The sequence below is a fragment of the Wasmannia auropunctata genome, unplaced genomic scaffold (genome assembly GCF_000956235.1).
Source record: "Wasmannia auropunctata unplaced genomic scaffold, wasmannia.A_1.0 LD335903.1, whole genome shotgun sequence".
NCBI lineage: Eukaryota > Metazoa > Arthropoda > Insecta > Hymenoptera > Formicidae > Wasmannia > Wasmannia auropunctata.
In genome coordinates this window covers 2,932,338-2,955,490 of record NW_012026987.1, presented here as the reverse complement: position 1 = coordinate 2,955,490, position 23,153 = coordinate 2,932,338, and the positions used below count along the sequence as shown (strand labels likewise).

Below are 23,153 nucleotides of genomic sequence, written 5' to 3'. Positions count from 1 at the left end.
TCTCTCTCTTTCTCTTTCTCTTCCCCGCGATCTCCACCGCCAACGCCACGGGCTTATTACCGAGCCCCCCTTCCGCAGTGGAGCGCGACACAGGCGACCGACATCGGTTATGGAGTTATGGAGGCCGCGGAGCGGAGTACCGATAGCCCGACGAACTGCGCCACCGCGATCCTCGCGTGCCTCGCGCTCTCGATCGTGTACGTGGCGAGCCTGTATGTCTGGAGTTCGCCGCACAACAGGTACGTTGCGTCGCGGCCGGTAAACGCGTCCGCGGTGGCGAACTAGCGCAACGTCGGCGGCGGCGGTGGCGGCGTCGCGATCACCGCACACTCTGGACGTCAACGGGCCGTTTTCTCCCCCCCGCGCTTCCTTCCGCCCTTTAAACGTCCATCCAGCGAGACTCCTCGCGCGGAGGAGACTCGCCCCTCCGTCTCGTCCGAGCGCAGTGCACTTGTGCGTTCGGTATACGCGCTCGCGATCGCGAACCGTTCCACACGGCGACCGGATGGATGCTGTGACTGACGCACGCAGTTCGTGTCCGCACGTGGTGGCGCTCCCTGTCGCGGCGCCGCTCCTGGAATATTTCTGGACAAGCGCGCGCGGCGGTGGCGCTCCCTGTCGGCCTGCGCCGCTCGACTAAACGAAGATGCGGGTGAGGGGCGAGGGAGGAGAGGGGGGGACCGCCGAGCGGCAGAGACGCGTCAAACGTCTAGTTCACGTGCGATTAATGGCGTCCGATTTGGTGCGACATTCAAATCAACCTCAGAGCTATCGAGGCTGCAGCCTGTCAAAAATGTCAAAATAACTATATTTTGCAAAATTATAAAGCAATCGCAGATTAAACGCAATGATGGCAATCAATAACTTTATCAATTTTTCAGCATGTCATATTACATATATATATATATATATATATATATATATATATATAATTAATACATTTACTTATAAAAAAAATATTCGTGACAGGACGTCAAACTTTTACACTCGATGGGTTTTTATGTTTCAGAGAGCACCCGTCGACCATAAAGAAACGATTTTTTAGCGTATTTATCATGACCCTCGTTTCACCAGCATCCCTATATTTTGGACTGAATGAGAAAATATTTCAAAAGGTATTATTTATTTCTCGTCTACACGCGACTTAGATATTATATTCTGTATAATCATTTTTATTGTCGCCTAACAGGCAACGATCTGGGAGATGCTGGGCCTTCGGTGGACGGGTCTGATACAGGCGACTGTGATATCGTTACTCCTGACCATGATCCTGTTCCTAGGTCCCCTGAGTCTGCAAGGATTCAATGGGCTGTGGCGACTGTACACCGGTTGGTATTCGAAATCGATCCCGAGAGTCCGTGGGCCCGACAGCTGACAGACACAATTTCTGTCTCAGAGCCCATGTATTGGCTGGGAAGCATACAGACTCTAACTTGGTGGAGAAATCTGGTGGTTGCTCCGCTGTCCGAGGAGTGGACCTTCAGGGCTTGCATGTTGCCGCTGCTCCTGCAGTGCTTCACACCGACTACTGCCATATTCGTTTGCCCCCTGTTCTTCGGGGTGGCTCACTTCCATCACGTGGTGGAGAGGGTAAAGATGGGAATGAGCATCAAGCACGCGTTGTTTATATCCTGTAAGTTTCTTTTTTGAGGAGGATATCTAGGAAATCTAGGGATCCGCGTGACGTTCGAATAAACTGAAATAAATTGCGTTAATTTAGGTTTTCAGTCCACGTACACGACGTTATTTGGAGCGTACGCGGCCTTCCTCTTTGCGAGAACAGGTGGGATCATTTTGATCTTTTTTTGTTATTACATAAAGTCGCTGACGAGACTTTCGATTTTATTGTATTTTATTTTTCCTAGGACACTTCATCGCACCCTTTGCCGCGCATTCATTTTGCAATCACATGGGATTTCCTGACCTGTCTGAGATAGGGGCGTACAAGGATCCACTGAAGAGAGCCGGACTGATGTGTCTGTTTGTGATTGGCTTGGTCGCCTGGTGTTACTTGTTGATGCCGCTGACTCATCCATCGTTGTTTAATAATAATTTATTCTGGACTAAACAATTTATATGAGACGCGCCCGATCTCTAACAAATATTAGGATATAACAAATACTAGGGTTAAATGTTTTTACGCAGAATTTACCGCAATTTGCTCCACCGATCTCCGTCGGTTTACATTGTTGTGAGATATTTTGTATTTTATGTCTAACAGAGTACAATACTACTTGTCTGTCGACGAACGTCGGCGGGATTACTTCCGACTAATTTTAATTATATATATATATATATTCGATAGCAGTGTGTATCTATAACTTAACTGATCGTGCAGCTCGGCATTGTTACAAAGTATTATCACCGTAGTGCCTGAAAATTAGACTTTTACAGTGACGATCACAGGTGAGTGTCACAACAACTATTAGATGAACTTGTTCGCAAAACCGAAATGCGAAGGATCTAGCTCTAATTTATCATTTACGACGATTGCCGCATACATTTGTATATGCCGCAACATTACATTATTTCGCGAATCACGATCCGTTAAACGTTATCGATATTTTCAGACAGAAAGAGATTTTTGTAAACAAAAAAAAATTGTAATATAGATTATGTATAGAGTTAATGTAACCTACTGAGAGAAAATTTCTAAAAACGATCTTTCTAATCGTCTACTTTTATAACAGTCTGTATGTATAGTGTATATAACGATGTTCATGTGTACAGTGGCAGTGGATAAATAATATTCACGAAAAGCGGTACACATCGCCATACACATAATGGTTTATTTAAATCACAGAAGTAGCGCGGTTTGACGCAACAATATTACTATACGTTTTTTTATATATGTATATGTACATCGACGAACGCGTATACATTATATATGCAGTGAGGCTACATATATAGGTATTTATGTATACAATGACAGTACAATTTGATCTTCGAATGTGTGTAATCCTTACATCGTTAATTGCATACGTAATGTATGCCATTCTTTAATCGAGACACAAGTGGTAAAATCAATTACTTAATAATAATATTCAGGGCATAAAACGTCGATACAACGTTGAAATAATGTTAAGTGCTTTACAGTCGAAGTAAAAAAAAATCGCTAGAAATCGATATAACGATTGGTCACATTGATTTACAATATAAATGTATTAGAATTAAAAAATTTCAAATATTTGATCTTGTTTTAATGCGAGACGTTTTAACGCATGTGTGTGACAAATAACATGATTCCATATATGATCATCTCGTATTTGATTCATTTTGTAACATTCATACAGAATATATAACTGAGTATATATATATACACAATATGTAAACAAAAACGTTTAACTTATTATTATCTATCAGTTCATGATTTTGTCGAATATATCTATTCCTCCCTTTACCCTATTGAACGAGACATATAAAGTTCACATAGAATATCATTAAAATCGATCTCTCTTAAGAAAATTCGATAGCTATTTTGGAGTAAAACAAATAACAATAAATAGTAAAAAAAAACAATTATAAATTTGTAGATATTAAAATTTTTTTAACAGTAAATTTTCAAAAAATTTTGTTACGTCGATATTAATAACAATAAATAAATATTCTTGGCCATGTTCGAAAGAGATAATATTTATCGAACTTTCTTAAAAAAATAATTTAATATATATCATACATATTTTTACGCACGAGTGCAATTCCCTACTAAAAAAAATAATGATTTCAACAATAATGGCTATAGAGTTTATAAATGCAGTCATGTTATTTTGCTATATTATTTTTAAAATTGCACTGTTTAAATAAACAAATAGTGAACTCCGGTCTCATTATACATATTGAAAATGCAAAGATGGCGTTTTAGGAACTATGGCTACAGACTTTTTGACGGTTCATAGCGGCTCGTTAATAAATAAATAATTAAATAAATGCAGATTCTGATTGCGTGCCACTTTGGCACGACGTACCTCGATCAGGCGCATCCTTACGTTTGACTTGGTCCAGGCGTTGGGTCTGGATTTTGCGACTGATTGAGAAATAATACGTTGCTTGACTTAATCTTAGGTCCAGCCGCGAGTAACGAAGGAGACGGACTGATGCAAGGCGTTGAGCAATGGCTGTTGCTCAGGTCACATTGATCCAACAACTTCCAAAGTTCTTCTGGCGTAGGTCCACCGGAGGTATCTATTGCAAAAAGACAAGATCATAAAAATTTGGCAACAGATTTTTAATTAAATCGAGATTAATCACAAAAAATCTTGTGGAAAATTAATATAAAATTATAAATAATTAACATTTATCAGAAAAAGTTAATCGTAATGATTTATATATAGGCCACTTCTCTTATCTAAATACAGTCGAAACACCAAAAAAAAAAAATGGATTTTATTACGAAAGTTAACGTTATATCTACATATGTCATATAAAATAAATATAATTTGCCTCCCATAGAATTTCTCTCAAATATACAATTTACGCGAATCCTCTACTTCCTACAATATATTTCAGATATGTAAGTCATGCTCGCCGATTCCGTTACGTCACACAACGGGAGAGAGAGTAACGTACCTCGAGTGGCATTGAAAGACGGATCCAATGCCGTTGTGAGATCCCACATTTGAATGGTGCCGTTAGAATGACCAGTGAATATGAAACGTCTGGGCCTTGAGCCCATGCGACTAGAACCTTCACACTCGTGTACGTAAAATGAGCTTATGATGCTGCCATCGACTGACTGTATTACGCAAACTCTTTTCCCATTCGACGCTAATCGCACAAACAACTGATCGGTTTCGGGCACGACCTTCTGCACGAATACTTGCTCGTCATCCTGCTCACCGAATGGTCCTGTACATATTTTATTCGGGTATTAAATAAACCAGAGAATTATAAAGTTTTTCGCATCTCGAAAGATATTTAATAAAAATAAAAAAGCGTTAAGATAAAGTGTTGTCCAAAAATAATTTCAAATTAAAGGAAACAATGCTGTAACGGTTCACAAAGCTGCAATATATTACAAAACATACCAAAATCGTTGCCAGCGGTGTAGCTAACGCACGAATCGATTGCTTCCAAAGATACAATTTTGAAGCTTGCCTCGGGCATCGATCCCGGTTGTGTAGAAATCATTCCGCGGAATCGGGTCACCGCCCAACTTCTGACGTGGTTATACTCCGAGCAAACCGACACTAAGTATTTTTCGGAGAGTGTCACCTGTAACGTAAGTTTCGTGACATAAATTAAATTAATGCGACATTATAATTTATTTAATGTACAATATTAATGTAAAACTCTGTCGGATACATGTCGATGCTGAACATACTTTGGTTACGCTGCTCTGATGGACTGTAAAGGTTTGGAATAGCTGCGGACCGTGGCCAACAGTTTCGGGATGCTGGACGATTACTCTGACACTTCCGGACTTCGTGCCATAGGCGATTTCTATCCAATTTCCGCAGAGACCTATGTTGGGAGTGTAACGTACTTTTAGAAGAATATGCTGAGAATATTGCTTAGAATATTAATCATCTGATACACTTTGAGAATTAAAATGAAAAATATATATCATCTGATCATACACATAGCTTTAATAATATATTATATATTGATTGAGAATTTTATCTCAAATTAAATCAATATTGATCAAAATCAATAAATTGTATTATACATAATTTAAGGATAAGATTTTATATAGTAATGCATCAGAGGATTAATTATTCGTACAATAGCTATGATATAATGAAAGATTTTGAAAATGTAGATGTAACGTGAAGTAATATTTAAATAACATATGTGCTTAAATGAGTATTATTAACAGAAAATAATACATATGATGTCTTGAAGCTCACAATGCCTCATGCTGCACATTGCAACAATAAGCAAAAGCTATTTTTAAAAATATATACAATGTGTATGTATATATACATATGTATAATTATAATTTATAAATAAGCAATAACACGCTTATGTGTGCAAATAATTAATAATTAATGTAAATAATTAAAATAAATTTTTGCAGAAATTTTTCCTTTTTTTTATTTTTAGGTAAAAATTACCTATAAATTTGTCACTACCAACGAAAAAAAGTACACAAGCAAAAATACATGTTTTCTATTACCTCCCTTTCCCCTCTCAGATGCTGGCATGGAACATATTACTATGAATAGAAAGAGCAAGCAAGCAGCTCTAACGGACAAATCGGATCAACTGAATCCACTGCGTAACAAGTAATGCGAAGAAACAAAAAGAACATCGCGTTAGTACAACTGGACGCATAAGGATAGCAGGGTTGTGTATAAGTTGTGCAATATCTAATATCATTTCGCAAGTCTCGTGTGAATTCGTATACTCTCGCACGTAGAAATAGACGTTTATTTGCATTCCCATTCTACTAAAAACAAATATGCTTTGTAATAGACACGCTTCTAAGTATATGATTCTTATATTCCGATATGCAAAAAAAAAGAAAATGTATATACGACTATGCGCCAGTGCATCGGTGTGAAAAACTTAATGCTATCTGGAGAGGAAGAGGGTGTACGTTTGTCGCTAATTTAATCGCACGAATCACGTTTTGATGCAATCAAAACACACAAAGATGAAGGCGGATGACGCTTCGTTTTATTACGAGCTGGACGTGAGAAAGCAGAAAATCTGCTTACATACGACCCATACTTGCCTTGTGCTATTTATCCAGTTGTACGAGAAATGACGAAGCAAAGAATGTAATAATAAACTCTCATTAATATCTTTAAGGACCAACATCAAACCTTATAACACATTCCTATAATATCTTAATGAATATAAAATAGACGCCGGTTAGTAACAACAATTATATAACACCTATGCGATCATTAACAGATTCGTTATTGATTAACAGATTCTCGAACATAAAAGGATAGCTCTTGTTTTTTCTTTATTCTTATTTTTTTTTAGCACAGTGATGGAAATAATCGCTCGCGAGATGAAGCTGTTGCGATGGTGACGTTTGTTATTACATTCTGCATTTAAGCAGCCTTAATAAACGATCTTGATAAAATACGTCACTCGTTCGAATCGCTTTTCAACAAATCGTACTAGTTGGCTCTAGAGGAAAAAGTTTTTACCTCGGACTTTTGTAATTACATTATCTGTCGGGATTTTTACGTTAAGATGAGAATAGGACACATAAAGGGAGACTTACTAGTTTTCGGCGTCAAATACACAGATATCGCAGTTATGGGATCGTAACTCGGATCACGGTATAACTCGGTCACAAGCAGGTCGTTATCCTTCATTCGCAAAGGAAACTTTTGCATGTCTGTAATTCACATACAATAACCAAAATTATTACAGAGATCTAAATTCTTTTTAAAGTGATTTGTGTTCCATAAGACGCTCCGAGTCTATTAAAATTTAACAATTAAAATTCTTTTTAGCAATTCAAAGACTTTTAATATTTAAAATTTTAGAGAATAAAATTTTTACATTCTTTTATAACGCTCCTCTAATGTGTAAATTGGCGATTTGTCAAAAATGTATTGAGGACTTCACTTAGAAATGTAATATCTTGTTGCTTACCGATATAATAAATCGAGCCGTTATTGCAACCCAACAGAAGGAAAGATCCAGCCGTGTCGAACGACAGGATGGGCACCACGTCCTGTATCTGCCAATGATGAGTCATCGCGTGCCACACGCCGATTTTTCCGGTCGGCGACAACGCGACCAACTGGCTGCCGATGAAGAACAAGTATTCTACACGCACGTTCAAATTGAACGTGCCCACGTTGATCTTGATCCCTTCCTCGGACACACCCCAGAGCCTTACTTGACTGCCATAAGAGATCGCAACCATCTTACCGTCCGCGCCGCTACCCATCTTCGCGTTTATCGCCACGCGCTCGATTATGCACTCGATGTGCGGACTGGTGAACACGTGCTGCCACCCGGACGAGTCCTTCAGCCGATAGCACGTGATGAAGTGCGCGTAGGCGATCACTATCCAATTGTGATGCGCCTTTATGATTTGCACTCTGAGAGGGTCCACCCATGACGAAACTGCAATCAGTGCATTTTTATTAATGTTAGAAATGTAAAGCGAAAAGAAAGGTGGACGTTATTTTACGTTTATTTCAGGAGTAACGATTCACTAGTGCTTACCTTGCTGCGATCCAAATATTAGGCCGATATCGTTTTTATACAATTTATTCAGATCAGCCGAGTTGTTCCTGGCGTGTCTCAGATCTAGAGATGGCGTGCGAGAATGCGGAAGTCCGCGTTGCGGCAGTCGATAGTCCAAAGAGGAATTTCTCATATGCGTCCCTAGTGCCCCTTTGTGATTCTGTGGGCCTGCGGCAAAACGATTCCTCGTCAGCTTTCTCTTTAATGTGGAGTTAATTATTCAACGCGAATTAAATATTTCAGATGCAAATGTTCTTATTGATGACAATAAAGTCTTTGAATAAAAATGAATACCGTTGACACTTTGATTAGTAGAGTTCGTGGTTGTCACAGATTGCGAGGTAGACGGTCCATCGACTCTTGTAGAGGAGTTTGAAGTGGAGCTGACTCTAATATGAACTGATACGTCACTGACATTTGATGTCACCGCCACAGGTTCTTGAAGTGGTATACCTTTAAATATACAGGACCGTTACAATTTATATTGCAATGCAAATAATATGCTTAACAATGCGACCACTTAACTACTTACTTGGCGGTGGTAAGTAGCCATAAAACAGTACGTCGCCACAGGATGACTGAGTTAAATCTTCACAGAGTATCAATCGTTTAACTAAGGGAGTGATGCCGTAGTACTCGGCCTCGTGCCTTAAAGTCCGTATATCTACATTTTTCAGATCAATGTCCTTCGTACGGAGGTAATTCAATATAATGGAGAACAGCTTCGGGTCTCGGTCGATGAAAAGCGCCCCAGTCTCATCCTTGTGACTGTCGATTCTGTTACTCAGCAGCGCCGTGAAGAAGGAATCCGGGATCCATGTCAGAGTTTGACGGGAGGTGGAGAATCTGAAAACGGTTTAATGTGCTGTCAAAACAGGTAAAAAAAAATCTAGTACGAGATTGATAAGAAAAAATTTAAGATTCAATGAGAGAATCTAATCTAAGATCCAAAAATCGATAAAAAAAATATGAGATAATCTAAAAACGATATGAATCCATATTCCAATTTGCAGGTTGAGTTGAGTAAACACACTCGAGAGGTTAAGTAAAAATCGATGGAAAAATTGACGAACGATCTACCTGGTGCCGCCAACGTTCAGATGAACAATGTCGCTCACGCCTAGATAAGGCGCGGCCATTCTCGGGGCTATCGCGTGTCTTTATAACGACAACTCATATCCCCGCGAGATCGTCGGGAATGTCTCACAATTGTCGCGTGCGAAAGCAATTCTCTCGACAGTCGCGACGAATTTGAGGTTATGCGTGCGTCGGTCCGCTACGCGCACGCGTGACTTGACGGGACTCTGACCAGCGATTCTCAACCAAGTGCGAAGTGTGAAGTCGGAGCTGGTCGGAGCACAGTGCTATCGATCGTCTCAGCGAGATCGAGAGATCAATGCTTGAATTCGAATTCAAATAAAAATGCGTGTAAAAAGAATATATTTTCTACATACAAATCGGACGATTTTAAGAAATTAAAAATCAATTTATAATTATTTTTATAGTTGTTTGTTAAAAATCAATATCTATCAATCTTGTATAAAAAAAATGGCTTAAAAGTGTTTAAGATAAAACATGAATGCGCGATGCAAACGACGATATAATTAAAAAGTTATATTGAGTTGCAGTTATCTTTGTTTATTATTTCTGGGATTATTATATGCGAATAGATTCATTTATCTATATTTTAATCTATGCAATTTACGATACCGTCGTGTTGAATATATTATAGATGTATATATATATATATATATATATAGTTATTCTATAAAGAAACTGTCGATCGTATAAACAGCCGATAAATGCATATGTATTTATGATTATCAACTATTCAAAAGAAATATATATTTTACGTTGAAAAATTTATTTATATATTCCTCGCGTGCTTCTCTTTCTTATGTATTCATACGTAATTTTCTTCTTTCCTTCGCTACCCCATTTATTTTTAACGCAAAGTAAGGAACCAATTGACGTTCAATTGACGCAAATATAGCCCTCTCTCTAGCGCAAAATCTCCCTGTAATAAAATCGAAAATCACTTACGAAGATAGAACTTGCTCTCGTCTGTTATTTCCTTACTTTTCTACACGCTCACCATGATTACATAGAATATTCGCAACTGCATGCTACTCAATAAATGTGCTAAAATCGAGCTCGTGAAAGTAGGTACTTGACCATATAAGAAATTTAAGTCAATGACAATGGGCGTATCTTTGACTAAATAAATACGGACTGCTAGTCCCTCCACTTTTGCTATGTAAAAGACACAGACCCGATGTCGCCGAGCTGAAGTTGGATGATGTATCGAACTTCGATTGTTAGGCTCCACCCCAGTCAGTAAAAAAATGTCAATATATCATACATATATCAAATGTTATGTTGAAAATTAATAGGGAGCCGGAAAAAACCTCATATCGATGGAAACAAATTAAAAACAAACTCAGCACCTTTAATTCCTTTACACGTCGCAAACACGCTGATTTCACCGGAGCCTTCCCCCTCCCCGCAAAAAATTACTGACTGGAGTGGAGTTTACATTTTCCAGCTTGGCGACACGTATGAAGTTAATTACTATCAATCCATACTTATATATGGCCAAAGGAGCGTATGTGACATTAAGTAATTAAACGAATTAAGTAACGAAAGAACAGAAAAGAAAATTGTATATTAAACAATTGTATAACATTATTTATATAATAGATATTATTCAATTACAGTTAAGAACGTCGTATTTTTTAAACATTTCGGGTTTCACAAAGCCTTTTCCAGCGAAATTAATTAAGGAAAAAACGATAATAGGAAAAGCCGCCTAATATATTCCGAAATATACTTAAGAAAACGTTCGCACGACACACAGTTAGGTGCTCTGCCTTCGATTTCAAAGCTTGACATTTTCACTTAATGTTATATACTCCTTCCCCAAGTCACTCTGGCGTAGAAATAATTCTCTAGTCAAACGTAAAGAATATCGATCGATTATAAAAATACATGAAAATGATGCGGAAATATAACGTCCGATTTTTGATAACCGATAAATTCTGGTACAAAGAATGCGCACAATTTCGCGTGGCGAGATGCATTGGAGGGATACAATTGCATTTTTCTTTTCCCCCATGAAGGGGAACAGAGGTCGACATCTATGCACGCGAGAAGTTTGCAACCGCCCGTTAGCGAGGGAGTTTCGAACTTCGGGCATTATGCCACCTTACGTGAACGATATCCGGTCGTTATCTCGTCGTTCGTGCGATCAAATCGCGAGGATAGGGGAGGGGGAAGGGGGGAAGAAAAGATTGGCACTTTCGAGATTGGCACGTTAGACCCTCCCAAGCCTCGGCGAGGGGACGCGAACGGTGCGAGGTGACGGACTTCCGGCTTTTCCGCAGTCGCGAGAAGTCACGAGTCGCGATCGCATCGTATTATACCTATATACGAATCGCACTGATAACGGAGAGCCGAAGAAGAGAGGATCAGACATGGAACGCCAAGTGAGCGCCGATAAAGAATACTACGATTTAATCAAGCCCATCATGGTAGCTGCCAAATTTATCTCCATTTGGCCTTTGGAGAGGGATCATTCAACCCGCGCGAAGCTGTTCAAGACTTGTCACGTGCTCTGGTTATTTTTCACGGTATGCAGAATTCTAATATCTAGCTTAATTAGACGCAAACAAAATTTTAAGATAAAGAAAGGCGATTTACTTCTATTAATTTATAACATTGATTATATTTACAACTAAATTTCTCTCGTAAATTTTCCTCAGTAATTAAATAGAATATAACTGTCACTAAATATAATTAAGATAAAGGCGATTTTGGATCTAATAGAAATAATTCAACGCGTCCGGTAAAACGTGGAGATCCGGGTTCGATTCCCGGCTTGGAGCAGGGGTGATATTTCTCGCAAGAAATTCTTTACAGGTTTGGTGGGGGGGGGAAGAGGATTCTTAATGAATGTTTATTAATCGAAATTATTAAATTGTTCGACAAATTAATTCGTTACAGTAGATTCTGGTCTCATGTAAGAACTGTGTTTCAAGACTGACAGTTTATGCGGCGCACAGTTTGTATATGGCTTGATATTGTATAAACAGTAAAAATTATTACACACTAACATCCGTGTCTGCTCGAAAATTGCATTATTGACTATTTATGATTATTAAATAATTCAATTTGTGTTATTTGCAATGTGTAGATCATTACAACGTGTGCCGGCATTATGGCTGACTTAGTTCACAACTTTAACGATTTGGACGAACTGACGGCATGCGCTTTAATGGCCTCCGCATTTTCTCTTGCCATAATACGTCTCATTATCTTCACGTCCCATCAAAAAGACATGCTGTACGTGGTCGAGACTATGAGAAAGGATTGGACCTGTTCGTCTTACGAGGACAGAGTCATTCTGAAGCAGAAGTGTCTTTTTGCGTTTCAAATCGCAAAATACTTTGCAATTATGGTAACTGTAACCATCGTGACCTTCACATGCATACCAATTTTGGAGGTACGTACAAGAAATCACACATTTGATATTTCTATACAATTTATGACATTTGTCTCAAGACACAAAAATTCCGTCAAGAGAATAAAAGGTTTACTTTTGGATTTAAAAGTAATTTTGGATTTAAAAGTAAGACAAATTTATGAGTGAAAAAAAAATTTCTGTTTATATATTTTTTATTTTCAATGCTGCACACTTTAATATAATACTGTCTCTTTCGAGATTCTCCATTTTGTTCGTAGCGTTACAAATTTTCAATTTTATGATAATAAATGGTCTATTTTGAATTAAATATGAAGTGGCATTAGAATATCCTTTAGTGATAGAGCTTAAGATCTCTCGGAGAGCGCCGCAGCTTATTGCTTCGGAACTTCGTACTTCTCTCTATATAACTTTTTAATTGACTCCGTTATTAAATTGTACCTGTGGACCAATTAACTGCGGAAGTTTCTTTAAATCTAACTGCCTATTTCCTTAACAAAACGATGCTGAACAATAAATTTTAACAAGATGTTTACAAAACAAGATGTTTACAAAACAAACGTTCTCAAACGGGAGAAACTACTTCTGCACACGTCTGTTCCGTCTTTCGCGAAACGAAACGGTGATAGATTGACATATGCAACACGTGCGACCCGGTAATGCAAATTGCACGATGATTAATGCTGACATTGGTAGCTTTTCGAAATCCTACTCTTTTTTTTTTGTTTGCGTAAGGCACCGTTCTTCCGAAATTGTTTATTACCGTTTCGCAAATGCGTCGATAGTGCCTCTACACGGGAAATTGTTTTCCGATGGTCGTTTCGCTTTACGAGCCTTTCGAAAACACCTGCACACACACAGACACACGCAGGCGTATACGTTATGTAGATGTTAATCCCTTCTCGCCGTATTTATTTCCCCGATACGCAGGTAATTAAATTGTTAATAAATTATTATTAACAATTATAGAAAATTAATTTGAGCTGGGGAGGGAAAATACGACACGACAATAATAATCAATATCAAATAATATAATTTACAAGGCAAGGTAGTCACAAACTCTGCAATGAATTATCAATTATCTCGATTTTCCGGCCAAAACGTAATCCTTATGTAAACAATAAGAACAAAATTAATTATAATAAATGATAAATCGTTTATCTAACTGTCCTGACTCTCATGAAATTTTCATTTGCTTGACTAGGTATATGCTCTCGGAAGGGAAAGAATATTTCCCTTCCGTGGTTATTTCTTCGTCAATCAATCGATCTCACCTATCTACGAATGTCTCTACGTTTTCAATGTAACGGGCGGTTCTTTTTCGGCTGGCACGATAGTCGGCGCGACCACTTTCAACCTCGTCGCGACAACACATGGATCAGCGAAGTTCGCGGTGCTGCGAAAGAAGCTGGAGGCAATAAGCAGCAACGATCCCAACGCTGACAGAGCAATGGCCAACTGCATTAAAGATCATCAAAATGCTATCACGTGAATATTTAGTATTATATTAAGTGGAATCGAATTTAGTACTCAATTTGAAAAGAAATAATTTTTGAAATAATTCTCTAACAGAAAATAAGAACATTTAAAAAATTTACCACTCCACTTATGACAAAAAGCACCTTCGTATTAATATATTAACGTGAAGTTAATTTGCAATATTTATGCGTAATATTTCCTGCAATTCTCGCTCTCTACCGTTCTTCAATCTGTCTATTTTAGTTTCGCGGATACGCTCGAAAGAATCGTAAATATCCTGGCATTAGGGCAGTTCGTTATCAGCACCGGCTTGGTTTGTTTCGCGGGCTTTCAAATTACTTCGGTGCGTTTTCGTTAAAAACGCGTTATAACTATAAAAATATCACATCGCAAAATGTTATTCTAGATGATGAAAAACAAGGCACGCTTGATGGAATACTCGATGTTTCTGAACGCCGCGATCCTTGAGCTTTTCATGTTCAGTTTCAGCGGAAACGCATTAATAGACGAGGCGAGTATTCTATTATTACACGTTATTTGATCACAAAGCTGCGAAGCTCCCGATAAGCAAACAATTATTCGAATTAACTTTCTATCTGTAATTATTTGGTAATCTGTAATTAATCGGTTAATCTCGATTAACCGATGAGTTGAATCATTACAAAATCTGATACTTTTTGCTGAAGTAAAATTTAGATTAAAAAGTTACGTCATCGTAAAATTTAGATCGAATTATCATTCGTGGTGCAAAATTGTGTAATTTTCTTTCCACAAAATTTATACGTCTTCTTATCAGTCCTCGTTATAGTTATGTCATTGTATACGTAAATTTTTGTTCGACGTAGATTGATCACGTATCAGAGATTTGCACGCGTATCGCAACTGCACGAGTTTTAACGAGCGATAGAAGACTCAATGCACGATAATCGTATCGACCGATTACCAACGCATGTATCTTCATTAGTACATAGTTCGTTGAGCTCACAATCGCCTGTAATTAATTTACGGCCAACGCTTGTAACGAACCAGAGCGATGCCGTGGGCGAGTCGGCTTACTGTAGCCACTGGATCGGCGGCACTTTCGGTCGCAGCCTGCAGATCGTGATGATGCGGTCGAAAGTTCCTTCCAGGATCACCGCCGCCAAGTTCTACAGCATGTCCCTCGAAAGCTTCGCTCAAGTGAGTGAATTATTATGTTAAGTAAATCTAAATTTAATTTTGGGCGACCTACTCCAAGATCTAATTGCACAAGTATCTCGTGTATGCAACGCTAAAGGATTTGCTGATGTTGACGAACGATTTTGTTCGCCAAGGTTTCATAAAGATATATAAAATACTACGAATAAATTAATTAATTCATTATTTCAATTAATTCTTTAATTTAATAGTAATATTTAGGCTACGTTATACGCGATATACGTTGTAACAAACTATTGCAGGTGCTCAGCACGTCTTTCTCCTATATAATAGTTTTGATGACCGCGAACGAGGAATAAGGATTTAGCAGCATTGCCAATCCGTAGCGCCATCAGCAGCTCTATCTCACAGAGAATACGCTAGTCGAGATCCGTTAGCCCGAAAATATCATGAGCGGATCAAAGTGTGGGACCCTCGCCTGAAAGTCGCGGCGCACTTTTAAGATATAGCATAAAAGACGGATGAAGCGCTTCAAAGGAATCGAGATGAGGGCCATGCGCGCGGTGAAATGGAACACCACGTTATATGAAAAAGGGGAACGGGCCGCGATGACCCGGGAAAGCCTTCTTAGCCGGCTGTACGTGGTTTCTCTGTTATAAATATGAGAGACATCCGCTCGCGGGCGAACGCAGGCACAGTAAATTACCCTCTGATTAATTTCCCCGTCGATAGACCCGCGTGTTAAAGCCGCGGGTCGTCAACACGGTAACCCAGTAACTCCGTTAAACATCGAGACATGCCGGTGACTATGCCCCTCGTTGTACAGGAGGAGGAGGAGGGGGGGGGAGAGGAAAGGGGGTGAAGCGTAATCAACGATACCGCAACAGCAACAATTTGTCCTGGCTCGTTCTACCGAGTTCTGTCTGCTAAATTACAGGGCGATCCGTAAGTCGCGGCTTGTTCCACGCGATATAGAAGATTTAAGTTAAATTAAAAGCGCGCATTACTTTTTTTGTGTCGAGATAGCGATGTAAATACATGCTCCATTGGAGTCTTGCAGTATTATATATTGTTTAAGGACTTCGATCTTTTAATTCTCGAATTTATAAATCAACGAATGCACACACATAAGTCTTTGTGGTTCTTATACATCAAGATTCCTCTATTGTTATTAGATCTTTTAATTCCTTCGACTCATTAGTTTTTTTTTAGATTTTTATATTTTTAGATTTATGTGCGCGTGCGCGTGTGTGTGTGTGGAGTTGCTCTTGGAGCGTTAGATCTTTGAACTCTCAGCTTCGAAGTGCTTTCTGAAGCAATTATATTTTTAGATGCTTAAACTCGTAAGTACACAGAACCCCAATCCTGACATCCTTGAGCACTCAGCAGCGAGCACTTAAATCTCTCAATTCTCACAAATCCTTCGTACCCTGCCGACGACATTAAGCTCCGGTGTGGCAAGCCGTCCCAAAATTCGTTTCTTCCAAAATCCCAATCGTGACTAAACCACCTGGCGTTTTATGAAACGCCTTGTACACATAATTCACCGCGGCGACTCGCGGTGCTCTCTTTTCCGTACTGATGTCGTCACGCGGGGGGCAAGGAATCGGGTAACGTCCAACAGGCAAAATGGCACACAGTGAGTTCGGTCGAGGCACTCACTAAAACTCGCTCGCTCACTCACTCCTTGGTGGGGTAAACCACGAAGCGGGATGGTCTCGAAAGCGACTCGAGGGTATTTTCATCGCGGCAGTGCAACACGTGCACCCAGTACCGCCGGTGCACGCATTCGTCTCGATCACTCTCTTGCAGCTCGCGCTACCAAATTTGTGTCGGTCAGCGGGTGCGTTCAACCACCGGAAAATGTGAGTCGCTAACTGTAGTGATTGCTTCCGTACATTTTATTGTACCGTTAACTCGCGATCAAACGATCGGTGAACGACTTGGGCTTCGGTGGGACCGACGGACGCCTCATCGTTGGAGAACATTAGCGAGCGAGATGTAGACGAGCCAAATGACGCCAACATTGTTACCCGCGAGATGGTAATATGGCGAACATCAAAGTGGCCGTGCGCGTGAGACCGGTATCTACTAGGTGAGCATACGATATATTGTCTCAATACTTTATTCTTTCGCAAATATCTAAATCGCTCATTAAAAAAATATAGCGCAAGGATTACAATTATTTAAAGAGTAATTGTATCTATTAGTGTTACCTTTGTGTTGCCTGCTACATACTATCAATTATTCTCACACAATATGTGCTTCTATATTTTTATAATACACTGTAAATAATGGGATTAAAAACGCAAGATGAGATCGTCACTTCGGAATAATCATTTTTAATAAAAATAGGTATGATGTGATTTTCTAAAGATATTTTTAAAAAGTTATGAAATAGAACCACAAAGTAAGATAATTATCGATATATAATTTTTATATTTTGAGATTTTTAAGATGTGTTGTTCATCAAACTGAAAATAATTCGGTTTGTTTTAAAGCTATATATAAATTTCTTTGGTTGATTTCTCCCATATTAATGAAAAATAATTAACAAATACAATCGCTTCTTAATCCGCATTTAAATCAATTTCAATTAATATAATAGTTTCATATGTTAATCATGATAATATCCGATAATTGAATTATATCTTCACAGCACATTTGTATTTAATACAAAAAAATTTAAATATATTTTTTTTAACTGTTTAAAATTATTGCTGCAGAAAAGCATATTTTCTTCTTTTATGCTTTTGCGAATTTTCAAGGTATACCAATGTGGGTCAAGGCTTATAGCTTTTTTCATTATTCTTTTCTTGCAATTCTTGCACTTGCGCATACATGTTTTAGAATGATGATGATTAACTTACTGTTATTTTCAAGCATCAGCATTGGCACAAATTGTTATAATAATAATGCATATAGTAAGCCATAGCGAAGAAATTAAGTCGTTCCAACAATATTAAAAATAACTAAAGTAATGTTAAGACTTTTTCCCAGCAGGTACCTAATATGCTGAGGGTCAAGGTTTATGACTCGGCTGCACATGGAAAAATATCTGCCTCGATTTGTTTTACGCTTCAGACTTGTCGGGAGTATTGTAAAGGAATCAAATATGTCTGATTGGATTGCATATGGATTTGGGACACTCAGAGATGTTTGCCTCAGAGATTTTCCGATTTTATAATCTCTCAAGCCTTCTATTATTAAATCTTGAGAACAAGATAAATTATATAAGTTTTCTCGGAGGCCACTTTGGGCAATTCTTTTATTTCCACATTGGATATCCAGGTCCTCGAGACCACAAAATTCGATTTTAGCGTCGAGAAATTTTTACGTCTTCGAATTCTCAATTTACGCACTCGCGCGCGGCCTCACTCGCGGTGCAAACACTTATGAACTCGTTTCTATACTTAGACTCTACTAGGATAGCGGCAAAAAGACGACCGCGCTCGAGGAGAGACCGAAGCGGAGTCACCGGAAGCGCAGACGAATGTAATTGAGCGTCGAGAACTTGAGGACCTTCTGCGAAGGTTTCTGTCGCGAGTTATCGCGCGTTTATTCGCGCTACAAATCGTAATTAAAGCGTGATTCATTGCGGTGGTGCACCCGGTCGCGCTGCATTAGCCGGTCGAATAATTTAGGAGTGCTTAATTGTAGATCGTACCTTCTCTGTGCCTCGAGACAATTGAGGATTTGATTGAATCTCGGATATTTTCGTAAACGTACCTCGTTCTCACGCAAATCTCATAATGTCTTACAGTAAAATGCCAAGTATAATGTACGAATGATGTAAATAACAATTTTAATAAAGTTCAGCTTTTCTTTCTCGAGAAGCTTGCTTCTGCATTCTCTGTTGCCATTCGTTCATACAAAATGCACGAATCGAGTGCAGTCGGTACTTAAATTCCAACCGCGGATATTTAAAGATGCAAAATGGGGTCTCAGGAAATTCGTTTGCAGCAGGAAATGAATGATTTCGCGCACCGAAGTCTATTACACGTGGCCATGCGAGAAGTGTTTACATTTATTTTTTTTTTCATCTAGATGTGTACAGCTTATTTTTTACGCCACGAGTACGTTACTTGAGTCGATATAATAGACAAAACTTTTCTCGTTATACGATTCTTGAGAGAAAAGATAGAAAGAGAGAGGTTCTTTAAAATTATCCAATTTAACAAATATTTAAAGACTCATTAAACCTTTAATAATAATCTTTTCTAAATTTTTAGATCATAAAATTTTTATATTCCGGATCTTTTAATTTTTACGTGCAATCTGTATATTTTTAGAGCGAGATCCTCCTTAAAATTAAAATCCAAATGTTTCAATGTACGAGAGAATGAGAGATCAATTAATAAGATCCCCACCATAGAGCCAAGTTCAATTTTATGAGGCTGAGCCCGACAAATTATATGCTTACGTCCATTTATCTCACTCTTGCACCGAACGCTTCAATTTTCTTCGTGGATAAGGAGACGCACCGATATTCGTCTCGGCTGTGCGGCTCGAGGTCGCTTAATGATTCCGAGAGCGGGTTTCACGCCAAAAATACTCCCATTGACTTAGACGTGGGGTGCGACCGCATGGAAGATTGAGAGCGGGACTGTGACTTTGTGACTGGGCGCAGGGCGACCTTACGTTGACAGCTGGCGCATCCGTTCTGTTTATAGTTGCCTCCGCTTGACAGATATGCGTGTATCGTCTTAACGCGTTGGCATTGTTATTTTCGTACTACGGCGCCGTGGAACGCGAGATTCAAGGGGAGGAGGGAAGGAAGGGGAGTAACGCACATCTCCTTTCTTTTGTATCATTATAAAGTATATTTTTATATCATACGTCGGTCAATACAAGCGCAGTGGTATGACAAGTCTCAAAAGTGTCCCATAATTCATAAATCCAAAAGTATAACAGTGGTTTATACCTTCTAAAAGAACGGTATATTATTGACATTAATGCAAGAAATGTTTTCTCTTCTTTATCTTTAGTGCGGGTCGCAAATATACTTTTGCTCTTCTCGGAAGTCTAACAACACAAGATTTTAAAGCTCGACAGTCCAAGAATCCAAGAGTACAAAATAAAAAAGTTTGAGGATTTATAAATTGAAAGATTCTAAAGATTTATGAAATCAAACTGTCTCTCCATTTACGAATTTATGTATAAGATTGATTGCGAGGGAGAAATAAGAGGAACCGCTTAAAGAAAGAGATTATAATTGAGGCTTAGTAAAAATAATACTTTTTACATCCATTTAGACTGTCAACGATCCTGTTGGAAGCAATTTGCTTCTAGCAGCTGCTCTCAAGTGATTAAAGCGCGAAGACAAATAAACAGAGCCGAGACGAATCAACATTCGCGCCTTGCATCACAGTACCATAATAAAAATCTGTTACGCGTATTTTAAAGAGCCGTCAACCTTTGAATCAAATCTGTAGCGTTATTTTGTCATTACAAAATTATTTTATAATACATTTATCTTATATTTTGTTTTTACATTGCCGTTATAACCGTTATTTAATATAAAAATTCCTGGCATTTTTGCCAAACATTGAATGATGTACATTGAACGCAACGCAACTATCTGTTTCTTACTCCAAATTAACGTGATACTAACTCCATGTTATCTCTAATTGTGACAAAAATAGATGTAAAGATATAAATACATATCTACACTCGTATTTTACACATCTCTTTTAATCTTAAAATATGTCTTTTTGGTATTTAGATTCTTGTAAAGATGAACGAATTGTCTCTCGCTCTGTAATATATTAGCAAGAATTTGCAATTATATAATACGAGGCACAGCACGAAATCGTACCGAAACGTCTGATTAGGACGAGAACAAGTCTAACAGGGCCGACAGGATCACGCGAAACCCAGGGTTAAAGCACTGCAAGCCTATCCTCCGCGTATACGCTACATGCAGCACCGAAGATATCGCGCACATAATCGCGCTTTTATCCTGTCGCGACATGCAAAATGCGGTGTCACACGACACCGACTGACCCGAGAGCGCAACCGTCCATAATTCGCGATGTAAACCTCGATGCCCTCGAGACTTGTTGCATGTCTTTGAATCGGAAGACATTCCTTTGAATCTATAAATCTATCTTCTCTAACATATAGGTATCTCCGAATCTCTACGGTTCTCAATTTTTATTTCTCTTATTAGATTCCTCACTTATTCCTTGAATCCTTCAATATTAATTTTACATTCCTTGAAAATGGTAAATATCAAGCAGTTTTTAAAAATAATAATTTATTTTCATTTTTTAATCAGGTAAAATTATTGATATTACAAAAAAATTCAATCGGATTTTCTGACATATCTGTTGTTAAATTGTTCATAAGTTTTTATCTGCGCGTTTAAATGCGTGTTTATTAGTTTGATACGCAGCTAAAAATATCTGGGAATGAAGTGTCACGTGTCGCAATTCTAAAATGAACGAAATATTGTTGCCTAAAGAAGATAATATTTTAAAGCAGTTGTAAATGCGGGCGGTTGTGCGGAATGCTTTGAGAAAATCGGGCAAAGCTCTCTATAGAATAACAGGGAAAGGGGGGAAAAGGGGTGCATACCCCCGTGTGAACGCGACGCACGGTCGCATGCATCACCGCTGCTGTCGCTGCTGCCACCGCTTTTCGATGAATCGATTCCGATCCACGAAGCATGAAAAAATGTGCTTGGCAAAAAAGGATGAAATAAAAAAAAAGAACACGGCGACGAGAGAACGTAACACATGCAGACGAGGAAGGTGGAAAAACGATGCCGGCTTCGAAAATGTTGGCGAAGCTGCTTGCAGTGTTTGGATGCGTTTATTGACTCCCCCGTCGCAAATATTTGCGATGATATCACCCGTATTCTTCGTTTGATCGTTAGACCGGCTGACTTTGCGAAATCTTGATAAAATAAATTTTGATAACATTTTTAAAGCTCCAATACAATGTGTGTTTGTTTGAATATCTTCGTTTACATTTCCTTAGAAGACAGAAATCTATAAATCTATAGAAATTTCAAGCTTACAGAAATCTATAAATCTATAGAAATTTTAAGCTTTCTCGGAGGCTTTTATTTTTTGATTTTTAAGGTGGTTTTATCGAGCAAGTCCCAGTCAAAAGTTAGTCCCTCCATATGACTAATAATTCAATAAAAACGTTTCACATAGACTGTACATATGCGATTGTGTGACGTTTATGTGACAACGTTACACTATCGAATTGGCGTTGAGCGATAAAACCACCTTAAATTTCGAAATATATATTGTCAAATTCTTAGATTCTTTTTATATTTTCATATTATAGATACTGAACTTTTGGACTCTTTCATGTTGTAATTTTTTAGACTTTTCTATATTATAGAGATTTCTAAATTTCTAAGTACATTACTAATATATACATATTTTTTATGTACAGGGAATTAAACTTAACGGGGTCCGCAGTAGTGGTCCGCGCGGAATCGAACGAGATCTCCCTGACGAATCTGAAGGTATCGTCGAGCAAGGTCGGTGACAGTCGCGAAAGGACCCGGAAATATGATTTCGATTACTGCTTCGATTCGTCGGATCCTGAGGCGAAGAATTACGCCACTCAAGCGACGATCTACGAGACGCTCGGCCAGTCCATCCTGGATGCCATGTTCTCTGGATACAATTCTTGTCTGGTCGCATACGGACAGAGCGCATCGGGGAAAACCTACACCATGATGGGCACGAAGGTGCATAACTAGGCCGCTGTTTTATTGTAACTTTCAGTTAAATTATTTCGGACGAACGTGAATTACCGTTGGAATTTTATAAACGATTCACCGCATATTTAATTTCGGCACTTTTATTTGCATGTGGGTATAATGTAAACTGTTTACGCAACTCATTAACATAATTTTAAACACATTTTTATT

At 38.6% G+C, this 23,153-nt stretch overlaps 4 protein-coding genes across 6 annotated transcripts in view; 3 read left to right on the top strand and 1 right to left on the bottom strand.

The window, feature by feature from the left end:
• Positions 1–40: 40 nt before the first annotated feature.
• LOC105455443 (CAAX prenyl protease 2) lies at positions 41–3,516 on the top strand. Of its 2 annotated transcripts, none has more exons than XM_011698768.1 (6): positions 41–239; positions 1,010–1,115; positions 1,190–1,328; positions 1,397–1,633; positions 1,721–1,783; positions 1,866–3,516. In XM_011698768.1, exons 1-6 carry the CDS (start codon positions 118–120, stop codon positions 2,078–2,080), a joined length of 882 nt encoding a protein of 293 aa, XP_011697070.1. In that variant the 5' UTR covers positions 41–117; the 3' UTR covers positions 2,081–3,516. The 2 variants fall into 2 exon arrangements, with proteins under 2 accessions (XP_011697070.1, XP_011697071.1); XM_011698769.1 differs by lacking the exon at positions 41–239 and adding an exon at positions 718–795.
• Positions 3,517–3,649: 133 nt separating this feature from the next.
• Positions 3,650–9,439, bottom strand: LOC105455444 (BTB/POZ domain-containing protein KCTD3). Of its 2 annotated transcripts, XM_011698770.1 has the most exons (11): positions 9,241–9,439; positions 8,693–9,006; positions 8,455–8,613; positions 8,140–8,328; positions 7,558–8,037; positions 7,181–7,297; positions 6,677–6,682; positions 5,321–5,460; positions 5,025–5,211; positions 4,567–4,845; positions 3,650–4,182 (listed from the first exon to the last, which is right to left on the bottom strand). In XM_011698770.1, exons 1-11 carry the CDS (start codon positions 9,297–9,299, stop codon positions 3,983–3,985), a joined length of 2,130 nt encoding a protein of 709 aa, XP_011697072.1. In that variant the 5' UTR covers positions 9,300–9,439; the 3' UTR covers positions 3,650–3,982. The 2 variants fall into 2 exon arrangements, with proteins under 2 accessions (XP_011697072.1, XP_011697073.1); XM_011698771.1 differs by lacking the exon at positions 6,677–6,682.
• Positions 9,440–11,579: 2,140 nt separating this feature from the next.
• LOC105455446 (odorant receptor 13a-like) lies at positions 11,580–15,626 on the top strand. Its single transcript, XM_011698772.1, has 7 exons — positions 11,580–11,789; positions 12,353–12,661; positions 13,845–14,128; positions 14,363–14,462; positions 14,526–14,630; positions 15,149–15,298; positions 15,559–15,626. Exons 1-7 carry the CDS (start codon positions 11,634–11,636, stop codon positions 15,613–15,615), a joined length of 1,161 nt encoding a protein of 386 aa, XP_011697074.1. The 5' UTR covers positions 11,580–11,633; the 3' UTR covers positions 15,616–15,626.
• Positions 15,627–16,872: 1,246 nt separating this feature from the next.
• The window catches only part of LOC105455447, a 36,789-nt gene continuing 30,508 nt past the window's right edge, over positions 16,873–23,153 (top strand). Inside the window, 2 exon segments of the mRNA XM_011698773.1 lie at positions 16,873–17,351; positions 22,670–22,970. Coding sequence (XP_011697075.1) covers positions 17,305–17,351; positions 22,670–22,970 — 348 coding nt within the window. The 5' untranslated portion in view covers positions 16,873–17,304.

Excerpts from the sequence above, each read along its gene's own strand:
- LOC105455443 (XM_011698768.1), top strand. The coding sequence starts at position 118 with ATGGAGGCCGCGGAGCGGAGTACCGATAGCCCGACGAACTGCGCCACC. Across the intron at positions 240-1,009 it reads TGGAGTTCGCCGCACAACAG|AGAGCACCCGTCGACCATAA; the intron begins GTACGTTGCGTC and ends TTTATGTTTCAG. Across the intron at positions 1,116-1,189 it reads ATGAGAAAATATTTCAAAAG|GCAACGATCTGGGAGATGCT; the intron begins GTATTATTTATT and ends GTCGCCTAACAG.
- LOC105455444 (XM_011698770.1), bottom strand. The coding sequence starts at position 9,299 with ATGGCCGCGCCTTATCTAGGCGTGAGCGACATTGTTCATCTGAACGTT. Across the intron at positions 8,614-8,692 it reads TGGCTACTTACCACCGCCAA|GTATACCACTTCAAGAACCT; the intron begins GTAAGTAGTTAA and ends GTATATTTAAAG. Across the intron at positions 8,038-8,139 it reads AATATTTGGATCGCAGCAAG|TTTCGTCATGGGTGGACCCT; the intron begins GTAAGCACTAGT and ends CACTGATTGCAG.
- LOC105455446 (XM_011698772.1), top strand. The coding sequence starts at position 11,634 with ATGGAACGCCAAGTGAGCGCCGATAAAGAATACTACGATTTAATCAAG. Across the intron at positions 14,631-15,148 it reads GAAACGCATTAATAGACGAG|AGCGATGCCGTGGGCGAGTC; the intron begins GCGAGTATTCTA and ends GTAACGAACCAG. Across the intron at positions 15,299-15,558 it reads CCCTCGAAAGCTTCGCTCAA|GTGCTCAGCACGTCTTTCTC; the intron begins GTGAGTGAATTA and ends AAACTATTGCAG.